General features: G+C 48.4%; 1 protein-coding gene across 2 annotated transcripts in view; it reads left to right on the forward strand.

The window, feature by feature from the left end:
* Positions 1 to 17,156, forward strand: part of LOC142584878 (membrane metallo-endopeptidase-like 1) — a 301,228-nt gene that overhangs the window by 202,474 nt on the left and 81,598 nt on the right. For both annotated transcript variants that reach the window (XM_075695197.1, XM_075695198.1), the window contains exon 10: positions 15,448 to 15,554. In XM_075695197.1, coding sequence (XP_075551312.1) covers positions 15,448 to 15,554 — 107 coding nt within the window. The remainder of the gene's footprint in view (positions 1 to 15,447; positions 15,555 to 17,156) is intronic.

Raw genomic sequence — 17,156 nt, forward strand, 5'->3', positions numbered from 1 at the left:
CAAATCAAGCGAAGAATTTTTTGCATAAGCCGGGAACGCGCACAGAAGTCCTACGAACTTCATCACCGGGAGGAAATGTCACAGCACGGTGAGTCGAGTTGTAACAAGACTTGCTAGCGTCCTGGGAGATGCCGGTGTTAAGGAGAAAGGAATTCGGAGAAAGGAGCTGCTGGGGGTTGTAGGAGCCGAAAGGAACGATAGATCCAGAGCAAAACTATGGGGCCCACCATAGACCAGGAAAAATCGAGAAAAGCCTGTGGTAGGTTGCGTAGCCGTGTTATAAGCGAACGTCACAAACGGCAGGATTGCAGTTAGTGTGGCCGGGGCAGATGCACATTGCAATTACGTCTGCGAAGGTACGATGGAAATGCTCTGTCAAGCCCTTGGTCTCCGGATGTGTAACTGGAAGTTGTCGTTTGAATGGTGTTTGAGGAGCGCAGAACTTCGGCAAACGTGCAAGAGAGGAAGACTTTGCCGAGGTAACTGAAGAGAACGCGCGGAGCCCTATAGTGTAAAAAAAGGTTGCGTCGAAAGAAATCGGGCACTTCAGCGGCAGCGCCGATCATGAAGAGGCTGTCTACGCGCACTGTGTTCGATGGTCAACGGCCGTTACAATCCAATGGTCGTCATTTGAGGTTGTGGGAAGACAAGTCTTCACAACGACTTCGAAAGGCAAAGTGGTACAAAGACGAGGTTCCAAAAAGCCAGAAGGAGCTGTCGTCGGTTGTTTCCGGCTTTGACAATGAGCGCGGGATGCGGCGTTCTTCTCAACGACTGAAGTGAGGCCTAGCCGGGAGCAGGAACTGCGTGTTCTGTCGTAAGCCTTGTGGCAGCCTAGACGACCCGCCATCGGGTGATCGTGAAAGGCTTCAAGCACTTGACGTTGCACAGAACGTGGTAATATTGTGACCCAATTGTTGCCATGGATGTGATAAATGTAGTGATGTAAACCCCTAATGTCCAGTTGGAATTTAAGTTGTCGGATAAGTCGGGCGTTCGGAGGTGAAGGAAAACCTTCCATACGTTTGAGGATAGTTGGGGAGTATGGGTCGACACGTTGGTGGAACAGTAAGACAGATGGACTGTCAATCTCAGCCAATCGTGCGTGGCGATGAGTAACGTCGATGATGTACGCTAGTAGAGAGAGTCGATGATGAATCACGTTTCGGCGGAGTGTAGCGAGACAGAGTATCGGCGTCTCGGTGCTTTCTTCCAGCCGTGTAGATGACATAGAAATCGCATTTCTGTAAGCGAAGCACACAGTGAGCAAGGCGAGCTGATATGTTCTTATGCGCTGAAAGCCAGCACACAGTGTGTTATAGTCTGCAACGAGTCTAAAATGGCGGCCGTGAATATATGGGCGAAATGTTTTCACTGCCCCACCAACAGCGAGGTACTCCTGCTTGGTTAGGGTGTAATTCTTCTGTGAAGCGGTTAGAGTATGGCTAGTGTAACTAATTACTCGTTCGCGGAAGGTGTTGCCACGTTGCAGTTGAATGACACCGAGACCGACTGCTAGCGTCATTGTTAAGGATGGTGGGCGCGCTCGGATCGAAGTGGCACAGCACCGGGTTTGACTTCAGGACATGTTTAAAAACCAGAAAAGCCAGTTCACATGCATCGGACCAAACGAAGGGCACGTTCATTACGAGGAGTTGATGGAGTGGGGACGAAAGCGCCGCAAAGTTGCCTATGAAGCGCTGGAAGTGAGAAGCAAGTCAGGCACAACTACGCCGGTCTTTTTGACGCAGCGCATGGCGGAATTCGAGGACCGTGGCAAACTTCTCAGGGTTTGGCCGAGTACATTCTGTTCTGACTGACTGCTCTAGAACATTGATCTTGCGGCGAAAATTGCATTTGTATTGAGCTGCAGGCCAGCGTTTTCAAAACAGAGAAGGACTTTATCATGACGTTGCAAATGTTGTGAGAACGCTATTGAAAAGACTAGGTGTCGTCGAGATAGCAGTGAGAGGTTTTCCATTTCAAGCCACGCAAGACATTATCGATCGTGCTTTCGAAGGTGGCAGGCGCATTGAAGAGTCCAAACGACAACATATTAATCTCGTACAGCCCATCTGGGGTGGCAAACGGCGCCTTTTCTTTGTCGGATTCGGACATCGGTATTCGCCAGTAGCCTGATCTAAGGCTAAGGCTACAAAGATATTTGGCCCCATGTGGGGAATCTAGTGCGTCGTTGATTCCTGGCAAGAGGTAAACATCTTTGCGCATGATTTTGTTCAGTGCACGGTAATGGACGCAAAAGCACACTGAACAGTCTTTGTTCTGTGCTATATAGAACTGTGGATGACTAGGGACTCGAGGAAGGGCGTATGATATTTCATTGAAGCACGTCTGACACGTTTTCCTCGATGATATTGCACTCCGTAAGAGACACGCGATATGGGCGCCAGTGAACAATGTGAGAGCCGTCAGTCTGTATGCATTTAGTAGCGGCGGTAGTCGTACTGATGACTGGCGAATTGATGTCGAACAAGAAACGTGTTTGTTCAGTAGGGTGAGGAGATTTTTACTCTGGGCAGGCATCAGGCCGAGGCTTACGGTTGGTGACAATGGCGCGCAAAAGGCATTGCTTGGCAACGATCTTGTCTCTGGTGGCACTGTTGAAAGGGCGGCAATTTCAACGGGGCGAATGTCAACGACCCAAGTGACAGTTGATCCACGGGGCAATAGTTGGGGTTCGAGAGTTTGATTTAAAGCCCTGAAGGTTTTTCCGTACATGTACGGCGGCGGTTTTCTGTCCCACAAGGTCTTAGCCGTACGGGTACGGTTTCGACCCTCCGTTTGAAATTTAGCGCCATAATGACGATGCATGCTCACTGGGAGGTGCGGTCACGTCGTAAAACTTACAAGAAGCGTTTGAAATTTGTGCTATCTTCTTGGGGAGATACAGAACTGATTTCTAGCTTCAGCGCGTCGCGCAGACTGCGGCAACACACCTTTTGCGGTTTCGGTTTCACCGCGTGATCGCAAAGGAGGTGCGCGAAACGTAATTGTTCTCTTTGTCGGCACTCTCTTGCAGAGGTGGTGGCAGTTGATTTCTATCTTGATTGGCGCTGCTCGTAGCTTGTATATAACCGCCGCTCGCGAGGTATTCTCGCTCTCAGCGGCAACGCAATTTCGCGGTTTCGGTTCCGCCGCTCGATCATAACGGAAGCTCGCGAAACGTAATTTTTGTCTTTGTCGGCACGCTATCTCAGGGGCGGCGGAAGTTGATTTCTATCTTGATTGGCGCTGCTCTTAGCTTTTTTATCACCGACGCTCAAGAGGCATTCTCGATCTCTGCGGCAACGCGCTCCCACGAGAGGGTGCCTCAGACCTCTGCGCAATGCAGCCGCACGCAGAGAAGATGTCATGTGTGCGCCAACACAACTCGTCGCGCCAAGATAAGAACATACACGCAATTTACATTTAGCAGACTGCGATAAGGTGCTGTGCGGAGACCCGTGTTTCAAGGAGTACCACACTCTGAAATGGTATTAAACATTTTGCAGTTCTGAGTGATGCGGACACGAAAATATTGTCCCTAATTTTTGTTTTACTGTTTATTCCCGACTTTATACATCGTGTGCATTCAAGATCCGTGATATAGTAATTTGACCACCTGGCAAAGTTTTTTTCCAAATAATTCGGCGCTCAAAGGGTTTTAAGGCTGTAAGCAATGCAGACCCCTTATAGAAGCGAACAAGGCCAGGGGCAATCAGAATCCTTCGAGATAGGGCATGGTAGTAGTGTAGAATGAGTACGTCGCCATTGATTATCAAATGATTATTAGTTTACACTGATAATCATTTCTCTAGATAGCTAAAGAACGTAAGGCGAGGAGGTGAGCCGAATGCCTTATTCATGGTTAGGCAGATATTAGCCGATGATATCCAGTTGTATGAGGTGCTTGTTAACAAAATAACTGCGTGAAAAAGAGGTAGACGAACTAAAGAGAAAAAACAAACACGAGCGCTACTCGCAAATAACAATTTATTTTTAAAGAAACAGAATAATTCGAAGACTACATGGAAAAGGGAACAGACACCCTCTCACGTGTGCATGGAAAGACGACAGTAATATACACGTGGCAATACCAAAGCTGGCTAATCAAGAACTGATTCGGATACACTGTCGAAGGTTTGATGCTTCTGCATGTGACAAAGCTATCAAAGGTTGACTGCTGCATGTGTCACCTTCCAAACAGATGTAAAAGGCATCTATTATTTCTTTCGTGTTTTGTGCTCTGTGCCTGTACAAAATCTGTTTTTATCAAAAACGGATTTACGCAACCTTAGGCGGCAATGAACCGCCAAATGTGAACCAGTGCCATTGCTTACATTGAGCGCATGCACCTGGATCCTGATATTTAAACATCGATTAGTTTGCCCTACGTAAACCTTTCCACACGAGCAGAATATTCTGTAAACAACTTGAATTTTGCAATCGACGACCGTCTTCTTATGATTGAGAAAGCATCCTGCACCGTTGTCACTCGTCACTCCATTCAGTTTTTTGTGCATGGCTGCACAACTATGACCAAGCTATAGGCCTATACTAACAACATCAACCTGATTGCTGTCTTTTTTAACCCGTATGCTAACTTAGGCATATAAGGAAGTGAAACTGCATTCTTTCTCATCTTAGGATCATCGTCAACTGTTTCTCTTCTCGGAATGCCTTTCACTGATTTTGCCGCTTCTTCACAAGCTCTTGTGCTAGCACCAGTAGGGTGCCCTGCTTATTTTAGTCTTGGTACTTGCTTCTCCAAACTATGATGCACCCTGTGGTGGTATATGAGTTAAACAATGAAGAGTGCATGCAACAAGCACAAATACCACTTTTGACTACTTTCCAGTGATCGGAGGGAAATGTAAGTAAACGCTTCGCTACCTTAGGGGAATACTCCCAGCAAACGTTGTCTGCTGCAGAAAATACTGCCGTTAAAGGGATACGGACACAAAATCTGAACATTTTACGATAATACAGAAAATGGGTCCTCAGTGTGCGAGTACACCGAAAACAAGTACTCACTTCGCTCATTTTTCAGCGGATGGCTTTATTTTTGGCGTTTTTGTGAGCGCGTGCAACGCCGCCCGGCCCAAGCGAGTTGGAAGGCGTGACGTCACGGCACCCTCAACGGATAGCCAGCCGGCCGGCCGCGGTCATTCGAGACGCGCCGCCACCGCTATCGCGAGCATGGATTCAGGTTCTGGTGCCTCTACCAGCTATGAGTACACGTCTGTAGATGAGGACCGTTCCAACTTAGCAAGAAATATAGCCGCTTACGGTTACGAGCCTTCCACGTCAAGCGGCGAAGAGCAGGCGGCCTTGAACGTGCCGGTCAGGCAGTCCGGGCCAGCAACATGGTAATTTTTTTTAAGTGCAGCGGCAGCAGTTCGTAAAGTTATGTTACGTAGGATGCAAAATGCCTAGTTTCGTGACCCGCGTTGAGGCAGAAAGGCAGCTATTACGGCTGAATCGTAGGTAGCGTAGCTCATCGCTTTGTGCTTACCTACGCTGTCGGCTTTCGACCGCTGCACACTTCGTTTTTATGCGACGAGGCACGGCATTTGTAGAATTTTCCAGCCATTTCATAGCCCTGTGTTTACGACTACTATCACATTCACGCCATTAGAAGCCATTTACTGGTTGAACTCGCTGAGATGGGCGGCTGCGCTAGGGACCCGTCGACCAGATCACTTAATAGCTACATCGATTCTGTGGCCATAGAGAAAGGAAAGCCTTTGGCTGTGACATTTACTAGGGAAATGCTGCGCGAACAACCAAGTCATGAAACGCGACGCATGATCATGCAGAGACCTATGAAAATGCGTAATTTTTTGCTTGAGCTTGAAAAGCAACGTGTGAAAAGGCAATGTAGGTAAATGTGCTGCGCCTTTTAGGTTAGTACACATGCATGCTGTTGTCTGGCGTTCATTCACTGGCTGTGTTTTGTATATTTGATCAATTAAAAGAGCGCTCGTATGCTGTCGCTCAATATTAGACACAGCGAAAGTGTATACAACACGACTATTTTGTTTTGTGACAAAAACATGCATCCGCAGGGTGAACAATTTCTGTCACAACCCGAGAATATCTGTTTTTGCACAGCCAATGAAAGGGTAATTTCCCTTCTTTCAACAAACGCTCCTGCGGTCACCGCTACGGCTACATGCATACAGAAAGAGAGAGGGTCTGTTGCCAGAACAACAAAAGGTGGCGAAGACCGCTGAGAGTTACGGATGCATCACTAAGCACCCGCTCTTTGAATTGTATTGCCTCAACAGGAGCCTTTTGAGCGGTATGCCAAGGCTTTTGAGCACAGCCGGGCTGGTCGCATAATCATCGTTGATGAAGTGGTCCGCGCAAATGACGCCATTTTTTAGAAGTCTCCATGCTGGGTGTGGTGGCTGACAGGCACGTATGCAAAGTTTACGCATCTTCTCGTCTCTGGGAAACGTGCGCGACGGCGTGTCACGACCGATAATGCTGTTATAATAGCCATGGGCGCAGTAATATTTGGGCATTTTCTTCCGCCGCGTGCGTCAATACCGATCGACGACCGTGCGAGCACGCGTGTAAGACGCACCACCTGCATGGAGCGCTGACGGGGATAATGTTTCAGACGGACCACGTGCGAACATAGCCGATGGCGATAAACAAACCCTGGAAGGGACCGACACTCCGGAAAGACTGCGCCGGCTGTAGCTGACCTTGGCCGCGCGCGCGGGGGTGTCATGACGTCAAATTTCAGCTTCTCCCGGCGGCCGCTTGGAGGCAAGGCGCAACAGAAAATCGCAAAATAAAGGTGTTTCTCGTTCTTTTTTTTTTCTAAGCAGCTTGTTGTATTCGTCATTTTCAACAGTTCAACTTTTGTTCTGACGCAAAAAACCACCCACCAACTTTTGTGTCCGTATCCCTTTAAGTCCAAAAATTTTTGCTCTTTTCAAAAGGCAGTTCACACGTGAAACTGACGCCTTCACCGCATTCCCTTAACACCTCTAGCACATCGACTCTTCTTTGTACGTCTAAGGTTTTCACAATAACAAGAGAATCAACATATTCCAGACCCTTAACAACCAAGTCAGCCATGTATTTTTGAATTCTTCTGTCCAAAAAAAAAAAAAAAAACATGTTGCTGAGAAGAGGCGCAGCTCTAGAACCAATGCACACTCCTGATTTCTGTAAAAAGCTCTAAATAAAGCTTTTTTTAAAATAATTATAATAATAGAATCTCGATGAAACATTCACCAGAAACGATACAGTTACTAAGAAACGATTGTTCAACATTATCTTCTGTTAAACATTGCTTGACACAGTGCATCAACTTATTGTGAGGTAGGGAGTAGTACAAGTCTAGTCCATCATTGCTAATACCAGTGGCATGCTCATTCACAAATGAGACCAATGTACTAGAATTAGGAAGAAAATGTGCAGTGGCCTTCAACTCGGTAAAGAAGGATGACTAGCGAAGCTCTGGATGAAGGCCCGTTAATTGCCAACTGCACCTCCACCGCGGGTCGCAACGGTATTGCACTAACTTCGGAATCTGCGCACGTATGGAAAATTGTTGCTCTGTGTCTACGGAGACGAGATCGCTAGAACCTAGCCATAAACAGCTTCGCTGTAAAACCGGGTGATCAGTTTTTAGAGGCGACAAATGATGCTGAAGCCTCTTCAAAACTTCGTGCTGCCAAGTGTTAGTCTCGGAAACTATGGCTTTGAAAGTTATCTAAGTATACGTCTGCGTCTGTTTTGCCCAGTTTTTTACTAAAATGGAACAGCACCAACTCGCCCAGCTCACAGTTTTGATGTATGAGGCGCTGACGAGAAAAGATAGAAGCGGATATAGAATTTAAGAAGTCCCACTCCAATATGGGTTCGTGAATACCTTCATGGAATACCGCAAAACAATGTGGTCACAAATTCTGTCCTTGGACACGCGAAGAGTACGCTGCGCAATTGGACGAATAATAGCGTTGGTCATTGTACGAAGAAAAGGGCGGCAGTAGGGTGCGATCGCTTTTTGGAGACGGGAACGAAAGTCTGCACAAATAACCAAAATGGCAGCGCCTGTGTCATACCGAGCTTTGACGGGTAAGCCTACTACAAACACTGGCAGCCAGTTCGACGACTGCTCTGGAGGCATTGTAGGCTGTCCATTGGATGCAATTTGCCTTCTAAAACTGCATAGGCGAGTTTTCCGAGTGTGCGTTTGGGGCAGAGGAGCGGGCCGGAAAAGCGACAGGGAACGAAGACATGGAGAAGGTGACCTGCATGACTGAGAAGGTGACTTTGCAGCCATATTGATACATGCATATTGCGTGTTTGCTTGTGGCCGATGCGCGCGGGCACCCCGACGAAGACGACGAACGCTCTCTGGCTCTCGAGCTGTTGGTTGGACTGGCCAGCGCATCATTGTCCTTTGTAAATACACTTTGTAAATAGTCTCCAGTTATTATTCCTTCGTTCACGTAACATTTTTGCGGAGCGTGCTGTTCCCCGTCCTCGCCACGGAGCTCCGTAGCGGCGCACCGTCCTGCTTTCCGTAATGGCTACCGGGGACGACACCTCGTCTGCTTCTACTCCTGCGACCCCACCAACTACGTACGTTACGGTTACCAACCTCCGTGATCGCGGCATATTTTCCGGTCAAGATAATGTCAAACTTGAGGACTGGCTCACCCTGTACGAGTGTGTTAGCCAAAACAACCGCTGGGGCCCTACCATTATGCTAGCGAATGTCCTATTCTACTTGGACGGAATTCCTAGTGTCTGGTTCCGGACACACGAGGACGAGATTTCTAGCTGGGATGCTTTCAAGGAGAAGCTCACCAACCTCATTGAAAGTCTCAGCAATCATTTGACGTCTGCTCAGGTTCTTCACAATGTCCACAGGATGCCATTTGCCCTGACGGAACATTTCGTCCCATGACTGATGCGGACCTATTGTCTGAACAAGCGGCAGCTCTGTGCCGCCTTTTGCGTTCCTACCACGACATCTTCGACCTCAACGATGGCCAATTGGGCCAAACTTCAATTGTTAAGCATCACAAAAATACTGGTGATGCCGTCCTATTCATCGCCGGCCATATCAAGTTTATGCTTCAGAGCGTAAAGTTATTCAAGATGAAAGGTATTGCTGAACCTTTGTCGAGCCCTTGGGCGTCGCCCGTGCTACTTGTTAAAAAGATGGCACATGGCGTTTCTGCGTTGATTATCGTCATTTAAACCGCATTACGAAGAAAGACGTGTACCCTTAGCCTCGCAATGACGAGGCCCTCGATTGTCTCCACGGTGTCAAATACTTTTCGTCAATAGACCTTCGGTCTGGTTATTGGCAAATTTCTGTGAAAGAAAAAGACCAAGAGAAAACCGCGTGCGTCACCCCTGATGGCCTATATCAATTCAATGTAATGCGAGTTTGTCTATGCAACGCCCCAGCAACTTTCGAACGTATGATTATTTTTTACTTCAAGGGGTCAAATGGTCAACATGCCCCTGCTACCTAGACGACATTCTCGTATTTTCATCGACATTTGAGAAACACCTTGAGCGCCTATCACCAGTTCAAGTCTTCCGCGAGGCTGGGCTGCATCTAAATTCATCGAAGTGTCACTTCGGGCGTCGGCAGATTACAGTGCTGGGCCACTGCGTCGATGCTTCCGGTATTTGACCAGACCAGGAGAAAATTTGTGCTGTCACGTCTTTCCTGTACCTCAATCTGTCAAAGACGTTCGAAGTTTTGTGGGACTCTGCTCCTACTTCCGACGCTTGGTTAAAGACTTCGCAGTGATTGCCCGACCACTTACTGATCTTCTGAAGAAGGACGTTTGAAGAAGCTAGGCAAACTGCCGCGTTTGCCTAGCTCGCCAACATTCTCACCACGCCACGTATACTGGTCCACTTTCACCCATCCTATCCTGCAGAGGTACATACCGACGCCAGTGGTCTCGGTATCGGAGCCGTCTTAGCCCAGCGCCAACAGGGTCAAGATCGCGTTATCGCCGACATTATCCGCCTCCTCGCAGCAGCGGAGCGCAACTATTCGATCGCTGATCGTGAACGCCTGGCTCTCATTCTGGCTGTTTCTGAATACCGCCCGTACTTGCATGGCACGCACTTCTCTGTAATCACGGACCACCATGCGCTCTGCTGGCTTTCCTCACTCAAGGAGCCTACCGGCCGGCTTGGTCGCTGGGCTCTGTGGCTGCAATAATATTGCTATGCAGCAGTGTACAACTCGGGCCGATTACATCAAGGCGCAGAATGTTTATCACGCTATGCAGTGGGCGAACCATCCACCGACCCTGACCGCAATGCCGACGCTTGGGTTTTCTCCGTTTCTCAGCTGCTACACGTTGCCAACGGACAACGCGGTGATGCCGCTTCGCGCGCCATCATTGATGGCTTTGGATCTTCTTCTTGTGATTCGTCCCTTCACCTGTTTGTTCTCCGGGATGGTGTATTATATCGCTACAATTTACGCCCTGACGGTCCTGCCCTACTCCTCGTCATTACTAAGCACCTCGGGTCAGCTGTTCTCCAAGAATTTCATGACTTACGAACGGCAGGTCACCTTGGCGTCTCTCGTACCTACGACCGGATTCGCCGATGCTTCTTTTGGAACAGGCCTTGCCCGCTCCGTCTGGAAATACGTTGCGGCGTGTGAGATATGCCAGCGCCGAAAAACACCATCGACGCTCCCTGCCGAATGCCTTCAACCGCTCGACATTCCTTCGGAGACGTTCTTTCGCGGTGGCTTGGACCTACGTGCCCCTTTCCCTCTATGCACATCTGGCAACAAATGGGTCGCTGTGGCGAAAGATTATGCTACGCGCTACGCTATCACCAGAGCACTTCCAATAAGCTGCGCCACAGATGTCGCCGATTTTCTTTTACGCGGCGTGATTCTGCAACATGGCGCTCCGCACCAATTGATCACTGACCGTATTCGGACATTTCTTTCTAAAGTCATCGCCGACATCCTGCAGTCCTGCTCAACCAAGCACAAGCTGACTACGTCGTATCATCCACAGACTAATAGTCTTACGGAGCGTCTGAATCCTACCCTAACAGACATGCTCGCAAAGTACGCCTCGTCCGACCATACTGATTGGGACCTTGCCCTACCGTATGTCACTTTTGCGTACCATTCTTCGCGTCACGACACCACCGGTTAATCCCCGTTCTTTCTGTTCGGCCGAGAACCTACATTGCCACTGGACGCATCCTTCCCATCCGCTGCAGCAGAGACCAGCGAGTATGAACTTGACGCCATCACCAGGGCAGCCCGAGCACGCGAAATTGCCCGCGCTCGCCTCCTGACCTCGCAAGAGAAGCAACGGCGTTTGTACGATCGCCAACACAGAGACGTCCACTTATTGCCTGGATTTCTGGTACTCCTGTGGTCCCCGACTCGTCACGTTGGCCTGTCAGAAAAACTCATGTCTCGGTACACAGGCCCATATCGAGTGCTGCATGCCGTGACTCCAGTTACGTACGAAATTGCCCTAGCCAGTACCAGTGCCTCATCTGCCTCGAATGCCACTGACGTTGCGCATGTCGCACGCATTAAACCATACTAGTCTCCTGTTATCACCGATATTTAGACACACCGGTACGGTGCTTTCGCCACCGGGAATACTGATACATGCATACTCCGTGTTTTCTTGTGGCTGATTCACGCGGGCGCCCCGACGAAGACGACGAACGTTCTCTGGCACTCGAGCTGTCGATTGGACTGACCAGCGGCGCATTATCCTTTGTAAATACTGCTCGTAAATATTCTCCCGTTCTGATTCCTTCATTCGCGTAAGAATATCGATAAAGTCGGGAGGAGAAGGTGACCTGTGTTGGGAAAAGCGGTAGGACATTCGCTGATAGCCGATTGCTGGATGCACACCTGTACGTTCCTCAGAAGCATAGACAGATGGCTCATGCTGTTAAAGATGTCGCCAAAATCGGGAGATGTGCCCTGAATAGCCACATAAATAGTAAATCTGTCTGGCAAGACGTCCTGGCGGACGGCCTGCCACTCACATGCCAGTACGTTTGCAACGTGCGTGAAGCTCTTCACGGACGATGTCGCGGATCAGCGTGCGCAAGTCCATAGCCAAAGGGAGACGAATGTCCGGGGTATCGATGTATATCCGGAGGGACCGTAGTTGATGTCGCTGTCAAGTAATGATCACAAGCTGGATGGTAGCACGATTCTGATTAGCAAGGGCGCTGAAAGCGACGTTGTTTCTGCATCTAATAATGAGGCATATTCGGTCGCTCACATGGCGCTGTTCACAAGCTTGCACAATGCGAGCATATGCTCAAAGTATGCAGTTCATGATTCCGCAGGGAATTAAATGGGTTCACCCAATTTCTTTTTTGCAACCTTAGCGCGAACAGCGGGAGCGCCAAAAATCTGCTGAAGCTTTTGCGTGAACGTCGCCCAGTAAAGAAGATCTAGCTCATAGTTCCAAAACCAGGTTTTCGCGATCTTGGACAGGTAGATCGGGACGTTCCGCAACATCGGTGAGCTGTCGAGCTTGTCGAAGTTGCTTACAATTTCGGTAGTTTCGGAGCCAGTCCTCGACGTCATCCCCTCGTAGACCAGCAAGACTTGTGGGTCGCGCTTCCTACTCTTGATGGGTATGACAAATGGTGAAGACTAGAGGGGAGCGGCGGCATCGAATGTTCCTGGATTTGCTCGATCGAGCGTTGCCGGTGGTGTTATGCACTGGCCCGAGCGAAGTTCCAGTGAGAGCGTGCGAAAAGTCTTGGGAAACGAAAGGCACCTCCCGCCACTTATAAGGAACAGCTTTATTCCAGCCGAGCTCGCGCTGCCACCACGAAGATAAGTTGTGCAGCTGATGGTGATAAGCATGTATACAGACGAAGAAGATGTACAGTGGATGATGATACTGTACAGGGAGTCCGGCGCCTTCAAACGCGTGTGATGAGGTCGGCGATGCGACTCGACGCGGATGACATACGCTGGTCGACACAGTTGTCAACAGAGAGCAGTTGCTGGTCAAAGAGTACTTCAAAAGAGCCTAGGAGAGCGGCTAGGTCAGGCGCAGACTAACAGCGAGTGGAATTCTAATCGGCAGGATGAATGTTTGAAAGGATTGTAGCAGAACCTGAAGCCTGAGATGGCGGCGGCGGATGCGTATTGGCACGATGACGGTGTCGGCATAGATTGCAGTAGCGACGTGAGCAAGGGCATCATACTGGGGTACGTCTTGCTTTGGGTTAAGAAGACCGCTGCCACCAAATTGTACCGCAAGTCCGACGCCTTGAATGGTTTCCAAGTGGTACACGACGCACTCATACTAAACAGCGCCACGAACACATGGACAAGGAAGAGAATTGCTGGGACAGCGCTGGTCCTGTGCTCGTCCTTGTCCGTGTGTCTTTTGGCGCTTTTTAAAATGAATGACCTGTACCAACTAGCCCTCACCCAAACCCTTCTAAGTCAACACGATACATCCAAATCTCAGCCGTTAAAAAAACCGAGTATTCCCCTGACTCGCAGGTATTGTATCCTTCTGATTGCCCTTCCCTTCCTCTTCCTTCACTTGCGGCGTTCTTCGTTACCGTTACACTATGCAGAGATGATGAAGATGAAAGTCAGGCATATGTTGCGCTCACAGTATTCACAACAGCACGAGCGAAGTGCCTACTCAGTCCGGAATTTCTGAAACGCTACTTTGTTGTCATTCGAATCTGGCTGGTACTCCTGAGCGCAAAAAGGTAAGCTACTTCACTTACGCTTCTGCCAGTTTTTGCAGCGAAGCCATCTATGGCTAGGATCTAGAATAAAATGTGTCCGAGATGCTGACGAAAACAAATGAATATGTGGGACGATCCTGGTGAGAGTACAGAAAGGATCCAATCTCAACGGCACGTGCTTCTGTAGGCTCAGGGACCTGTAACGCGCTCTTAAACTGCAATAAAGGAGTGTGCCATTGAAAAAAAAAAAGCTGTTTGTGGCCCTGTATTGAATAAGCAGTATATTGTGTTCATTCGAAATGCAGATTTTTTTTAAGATGAAAGGTGAAATGTTTTTGCAAGTACCATGGTATTTCATTAGTTATAAAGGTAGTAATGACAAATAGTGTTATATGGGCTTACACACTGATAAATGTAATCACAAACGTATTCGAAACTGTTATTATCAACACTGATGTCTCTGCACAGTCGGTAATCTGTGCACCTGCAAGAACCATTCGTACATAATTCTGCCGTTCACCGGACGAGTTGCAACTGGCTGAGTTCACTGCACAGTTTTGATTTGATTTTCTTTGACGCGTCATCGTCTACTGTTTTATCCACATACGAACAAGACTTTTGTCTGCTTTTAAAATTGGTGAACGAGTTTTAGATGACGGTCAGGGAGCGGTTCCTGTCACTGTGACACTATAGCATGCGAATAATGTTATGTAAGTGTGTAATACGTTTATTACTGTTGAAAGCAAGTGTTAATGCAGTTGCAGTAAGGATGCAATGTCCGCTACATATTCAAGGTTTATTGATTTCTGGGCAGGAAACAGATGTATTCTCCGTGAGAAAAGAGATACAACTTCACGTGCATGAAATATTCGAAAACAATTTTACGACGCATTCAAGCAACCGAGCTAAATATGCTATCCTAGAAAATTTATTACGCTTTATTATTACATCGCTTACGATGGAAATTGCACTGATTCCCCATTGATAACATTGATTCCAATAGTGCGAAAAATCGGCGCAATTCTCTCTCTCTCTCTTTTTCTTTTGTTTTTCGCTGCCGCACATTTACTATGGCGGCATTGTACGTACCGCATGGGTGATTCACCAAATTCAAATGAGTTCGGGGGGGGGGGGACGTTGTTAGCAGAGCGTTTTACGTAGCGCGATTTTTGTGTCCGCGGCCGAGTCAGGGTTGCAACTTCCCGAGAGGGATCAAGCGCGGCGTTTGATCTTAATGTTTCAGGTGTTTTCGCTAGAGGCGCGCAACGCTGTAATATCTTGCAGAGGCCGTCGTCAGCGCGCGACGTATGTGCTTCGCTTGCCTGCCTAAATGGTCAAAGCTCGAGACGGGCTTTGAAAAAAGAAAGCAGAAACCAGTGATGCGACTTGTTGCATCGCGGAGCATAGGACTAAGATACATGCGCCTGCAAAAACTCAATAGCCAGAAATCTTGGGCGTCCTTTTTTTTACTGACTGTCCGCGGTTGCAAAAAGTGGGTGCAAGCAATCAGCGACAGAAGCGACAAATTGCCTGACAAAAGGTTTCGTGCGTGATACTCGGGACACCCCGCATACTAATTATTTGTAACTGGTTTAGCTAGAATGAAATTTCAATGAAGTTGCCTTGTAGTCCGACCGCGCTTTACTCTTCTCTTTTCTCTATAAAATGCCGTGTCAGACTAAATTCATAATATATTATTGCACTTCTCACTTCCAGAATGTTCCAGCGGGAGACGACTTTACGATGGTGGACGCCCTCGATATGTCTAGGCAAACATTTCCAGCTCTCTACTGGAAAACGAACAGTTCCTACCACATGTTCAGGTGAGGTGTCCCAATTAACTTGGGCCAAGATTAAAAAGAAAAACCCTAGAGCTCTAGAGCCATTGTACCGACTGCATAGTAGCCGTAGTCGTGTGTACTTACAGGCAGTGTTTTTTCATCATAAGTATCATTGAATTGATTTTAATTAGCGAGCTTTTGAATTACTGCTCGAATCGCAAACATATAAATTGCAAAGTTGTGGGGAACCTCAAATAACCTCCATATCGAGCATTTGTTTCGTTCTCAGGTTTGCCTCGTTGGTTTTTTCGAGCAATAACGAAAGCCCGTAAAAATCCAAGATAGGAAATAGATGCGCGCTCGCGCACCGCTACTCAAGCGCTCTCAAGCGAAAAGCCACGGTCACACGGATTTCCTAGCGGCGGCAGCTCCATACAGGGCTCCACGCTATGTGATGGTCGCGGCATCATGAGAACATGCCACTGACGCATTGATAAGCCAGTGATAATGGCGGGAGGGGGAATTTCGAAGCCAGGTAACACCGACGGGGCACTTCGAACTGTAATTTTGCGCCCTCACCTTGTTCTGTAGACAGGCGCACCTGGAACACATGCTCCTTTTGTTCGTTTTTGCGATAAAAACAAACCTTGCTTAGGCTTTGTACATCTAATGCGTTTTGGAGGATCTGTACAGCCAGCATATGCTGCTGTTGATAAGTAAAGTATTTTTGCTTGACATGACAGTGCGTGCATAATAATGGGAGATCTCAACGGCACCGCGCCATTGGCCTGTTCTTCAAGAAGACAGTCGTGCCCTTCACGATTGATCAGAAGGCTAAAACGGTTCCGGCTCTGGGGGTGGCGCCGACGACAAGAGGAAGGCGGCAAGCTATTCCCGATGTGGCACTGTGGAGGACGGCCTAGACCATCAACAATACTTAGCACTTACAAAGTCTTTTGCGAGACGGGTAGCTTCAAAAGAAAGCGACACAGGACTGCGACGGTAGCTAAAGAAGCGGAAACGGATGTTTTTGCATTCTTTGCCGTTAACTCTCACGGTAGTGCGCGCGACGCCAGTGCGGGGGCCGGAATCGCAAGGTCCTCAGCGAGGAGGATTAAAAAAAATGGTCATATGCACCCGTACCATGCACATCTCCATCAAAAATTTGAAGACCAAGATCCTGAAAACAGACTGGACTTTGCGGATTGGATTTTCACGAATTGTGTAAAAGAACCGGAGTTTCTCACTCGCGTGCTTTGAACGGATGAGGCTAATTTCTCAAGCAACGCAGAAGTTAATCTTCGCAATGGGCACTACTGGAGTGATAGGAATCCCTACTGGCTGGCGCAAATACGACACCTATAGTAGTGGTCGTTTAATATGGGGTGCGGTATTTTTCATAGCAAAGCATTCAACCCAGCTTTTGTGAGAACACATTAAGGACGCAACGCTACGTCAACGACATCGTCGATGGCCCCGTCAGTGACGTCTGTTGCAACCCTCCACGTGCGCACCTTCGGAACATTTGGTTTCGACACGATGGAGCTCTCGCGCGTAGTAGTAGTTACACTCCAGCGTGGCTCGACAAACTTTTTCCTGGACAGTGGATTGGCCGGCACGGACCCGTACCCTGGCCTGCAAGGT

The sequence above is a fragment of the Dermacentor variabilis genome, chromosome 6, assembly GCF_050947875.1.
Source record: "Dermacentor variabilis isolate Ectoservices chromosome 6, ASM5094787v1, whole genome shotgun sequence".
NCBI lineage: Eukaryota > Metazoa > Arthropoda > Arachnida > Ixodida > Ixodidae > Dermacentor > Dermacentor variabilis.